Source organism: Papaver somniferum, chromosome 1, assembly GCF_003573695.1.
Source record: "Papaver somniferum cultivar HN1 chromosome 1, ASM357369v1, whole genome shotgun sequence".
In the NCBI taxonomy this organism is placed as follows: Eukaryota; Viridiplantae; Streptophyta; class Magnoliopsida; order Ranunculales; family Papaveraceae; genus Papaver; species Papaver somniferum.
In genome coordinates this window covers 187,295,572-187,300,307 of record NC_039358.1, presented here as the reverse complement: position 1 = coordinate 187,300,307, position 4,736 = coordinate 187,295,572, and the positions used below count along the sequence as shown (strand labels likewise).

Here is a 4,736-nt window from a genome sequence, read left to right as displayed (position 1 = left end):
TTTTGTAACCATCTCATGATGGTTGTAAATGTGTCTTTTAGAGCCATCGATGGCTCCCATTGCTTTAAAAGTGGAGGAGATCGAGTGCAAAAGATAAATCGCGGATCATAATGCATCCTTATTTTAAGCCATCATCCAACGTCTGGGAGAGTCTCACTTACACAATCTGTTTCACTATGCCGCCTAATGAAGATCTCATATTCAATGTGTCTAATTAATCCCTTAATGAAACGAAACACACAGACGTTTCAAATTCTTGAAAATCAATGGGATTTATGTTTAAGAAAATTGTAATCAAAAGGAGTGGAATGGATTGGAATCTTCTTTGAACCTCATTAACTCACCTACAGACGTTTCTTCTCGTGAGCTCACGAACTTATAAAATCACATGCATCTATAAATCTGTCCAACAAATCCAACAGAAATCTGACTCATTGAAGGTATTTCAAATCAGGGTTCTTATTTCTCTCTCTTAATATTGGAGTTTTATTGTTCTCTTTCGAAAAGTAAACCGTAGATTTTTTATTTAATTTTTTTTAGTAACTATTGATTCACTAATGGCGTAACTACAACATTCATCCTATGAAGTTTTGGTAGGTATGGGTTTCCTCTCAATTAAGTATTTTTACATTTAACATCACACGGTCTTTTGTATTGTGTTACCACCACCGATTCCCTTTTGTTTTTTCGTCTACTTGAACTTAAGCATTCATCTTTATATTTTTGTTATGTGTTGTAATGTAATCGATTTTGCTACTTGACCAGCTGAATGACAGCTAAATGCCCGCGATGCTGATGTGTCAATGATGTTTCGGAGAGAGACATTTTTTTCTGTTAACGCGTCACTAGTAATTAAAAAATAAAAATAAAATTACAATCGTCGGATTTATCTAATGAATAAGATGGAATAACAAAAACTATACATCTTTTTTCCCTTTTGTTCTTCTGCACACCAAAATCAAGATCTGAAAACCCTCTTTCCCTGCTGTTCTTCTTTACAACAAAATCAAAATTTGAAATCCTTGATGAATTTTTGAGGACCGTATTACAATAATATCAGAAGATCTGTGCAAGGGAAATCCTTGACATTCCCTTTTCAATCAGTCACAAGATATGTTCAAGGGAATCTCCTAGTTTGATTTAATGAATGAATTTCAGTTTGGGGTGATTTCAGCAGAAATTGTAGACTTGATGCAATGAATTTTATTTCTACGTTATAACAGATAACATTGAGATGACAAGTATATTTCTATCTTCATTTCATCTTTCAAGTCTTATCTAAACTTACTCGTTATCCATCTAAACAACTTTTTTCTATTCAAGAGAGAATGTTAAGTAGTGTGAAAGTTGTGCCTAACCACTAAATTCAACCATGTATTCATCCTACCCAGGGAACAACTCCATGCATCTTCTATTAAAAAAAGTGATGTTTCCATTTAAACTCAAAGGGATTTCTGTTTGCAAAAATGCTAGAAAAACTCCGTTGGTGCAGAACATATGAAGGCCACTAAAGAGATAACAATATCTGATAACTTGATGCACTTAACGTATAATGCACAAATATATTTTTTTCCAAAATTGTTGTTTCTTTCGAAGAGAACGAGTTTTTTTGTTGCATAAAAACCTAGATATTCTTTTAGAGAGAAGAAGAACCGTCGACTTTCCTTGCCGCCACATTTCTAGATCCTAAATCTTTTGTTATTGCATCCTACCCGTTCGATAAATCCGATGACTCTCGTAATTTTTTTTTTTGTTTTTTAATTTGACGTGTTAAAAAAATCATGTCTCTCTCCGAAACATCATTGATAGATCAGCAATAGCGGGCATTTAGCTATCATTCAGCTGGTCAAGTAGCAAAATCGGCAAAATATTGAAGAAAGAGGAAATAGAAGGAAGATCGAGAAAAACCGACAACAGCTTTACTGGAGCATTTGTTTTAGCTTAGAAAGTTACATTTTTCCAGGATTTTTTATTTTTCGTATTCATCTTCTGCGATTGATAAATGTAGGGAATGATTTTGGGCACTTAGATTGCTTATTCTGAATTTGATTTAACTATTTCGCAGCTACTTTATTACAGATATTATGCAAGGAACCAGATGGAAATCTTAAAATAACAATTGAAGAATATTATGAGATCACTCTGAAGCCATGGTATCAATGGAATCAATTGTTGTATGCCAAGTAAGGATACATAAACACCTATTGAAGTTTGAATTGTTTCTGAGATATATATCCACTGAAGTTTTTTTAGCCAGTTTGCCCTGCACTTTGCCCATCCATATGGAACACGAAGATATGAGATGTTTGTATATCATTATTTCGATTAAATTGGGGTGGGGGGGGGTGGGGGTGATCGGCTGAGTTGAGCTCTGAGGATCAGCGACCAACTCAGTGAATTTTTTTCTTCGTTCATCTTCGTTTTCAGTGCAACCAAGCATTAATTCAGGTGAATTTTCTGGTGTTTTTTGTTCGATCTAATGATAGGTGTGTTACTTCATCATCAGAGCCATTTGGTTTTCCTTTTTTCTTCGATTCTAGTATTAGTTAGGGTGATTTCTAATTTTTCATGGAAAAAATTTTGAATCCAGAAATGGATGCATCAGTTGTTGATTTGAGTAATTCTCCAGTGGAGAGTCCTTCTATTGATCTAATAAATAATGCTGAAGAACGTTATGATGCTTGGAAATTCTCATTAATTGGTCGTTTAGATTTAACTCGATTGAAATTTTCTGAAGTGGTTTTAAATATGAAGAATCAATGGAAACTTGAAGGTCAATGTAAAATGATTCCCTTAGGTAAAGGTTTCTTTACTATTAAGCTTGATAATGAGAAAGATAAAATGGGTATTAAGGCTGGTAAATGGGAAGTTGGAGATCAAGTTCTTTGGATTCGAAATTGGATCCCTGGTTTTAAACCAGAAAATCATAGAACTTCATCAGCAATGATCTGGGTTCACCTTCCTGGACTGAGTTTGGAATATTGGGATGAACAAACTCTTTTCACAATTTGCAGAGCTTTAGGAACTCCAGTAAAAGTTGATGAAACAACTCTGAATTATGATAATGGTTATTATGCCAGAGTTTTGATGAATATTGATCTAGCAAACAAAATTCCAAACAAACTATGGATTAAAACTAAGTTTGGAGGTTTTATGCAAAGTGTGATGTTAGCAAAACCTCCAAAGTTTTGTGACCATTGTAAAATTGTTAGGCATCTAAAGATTGAGTGCAGAGTCAAGAATTCTTCTCCAAAGGAACCAGTTCCAAAACAATCTGTTAATACTACACCAAAAAGCACTAATACTTCAAATAGAGTGAAATTTGATATTTCTGATCCATCACTTGTATCTAGTAGTCAGGCAAAAGGGTTTTCTTCAAATACATCTTCAAGAGAGGTTGAACATTGTGAGACTCCTATTATGCAGTTTAATCAATTTGTTGGAGTAGGTCATCAATTGGGGAATCCAGTCAATATAACTACAGGAATGTTTGGATCCTTACAGGATACAAATGTTGCTGAAAATATTATTGAAATGCATGAAGATAGTGTTACTCTATCTCCAGCTAAGGTATTACAAATTGTGGAGGATAATGCTCTGGAAAATAGTGTTATCAAGTACATTAATGGAAAAGAAGGTACAATGACTGAAGAGCAAATTCCAACTACTTCATGGTCTAAAATCATCTCAAAGCCTTCATCAACAAAACAAGGATCTTCTTCTAATGCATCACAAACTGTTGGAGCTCCAAAGGTAACATCTCAACAAATTCTTGTCAAATATAATTTTAGGAAAAATCAAAACAAAGGGGGCACTAAGGGTCTCCACCCTCAACAATGAAAGTTCTCTACTGGAACTTAAGGGGCCTTGGGAGAGTTAAGGCTCAAAATAAATTAAGGTCCTTAATAAATCAGTTTCAGCCTTCATTAGTTTTTATAGCTAAACCTAATTTTTTTTGTAGTTCTTCCTTTTGCAATAAATTAAATTTACCTGGTATGCAAAATAAAGTTATTCATAATTCAGTTTCAAAGAAGAAAGGCAACATATGTCTTTTTTGGAATAAGACTCTACCAGAACCAACTGTTGTTTCCATGTCAAGTCAGATGATCACAGTAAGTGTTGATGATGGCTCTAATTACTTGTGGTGGAAAATTTCTATGCGAGCTTTTCTTCAAGCACGTGATTTTCAATCATGGGTATATGTTGTTAATGGCTATAATGCTCCCGTCGTGGCAGTTGGAGATGTCAACGTTCCCAAGCCTATTGGTGAATACACCCATGCCGAGATAAATGTTGAAAAGCAAAATTCCGACGGTTTGAATGCCATTATACATGTCATTACCCCAAATCTTCAGCACCATGTGTCAAATTGCACGAGGTCTAAAGATGCGTGGGATACCTTAGAAACCGTATTCGAAGGTAACTCCAGTGAAAAGGAAGCTAGGCTTCAAAACCTTAATTCCGATTGGGAAAACCTTCGTATGGCAGATGAAGAAACATTTGATGAGTTTAATCACAAAGTGACTGAAATTGTTAATGCATCTTTTGCATTGGGTAAGACTATTCCTGAAAAGGACATTGTGATGAAAATTCTCAGATCGCTACCATCTAGATACGAATCTAAGAAGCATGCCATCATTGAGGGAAATAACCTTGATAATCTCTCCAGAAATACGCTGGTTGGGAAGCTTAAGATATTTGATCACGAACATTCATCCAAAACTAAGGATGTTGCG

At 34.8% G+C, this 4,736-nt stretch overlaps 1 protein-coding gene across 1 annotated transcript; it reads left to right on the top strand.

Moving 5' to 3' along the window:
- The first annotated feature begins 2,592 nt into the window (after positions 1 to 2,592).
- LOC113355818 lies at positions 2,593 to 3,840 on the top strand. The gene has a single exon (XM_026598771.1). The coding sequence runs from the start codon at positions 2,593 to 2,595 to the stop codon at positions 3,838 to 3,840; it is 1,248 nt and encodes a 415-aa protein (XP_026454556.1).
- The last annotated feature ends 896 nt before the right edge of the window (positions 3,841 to 4,736 follow it).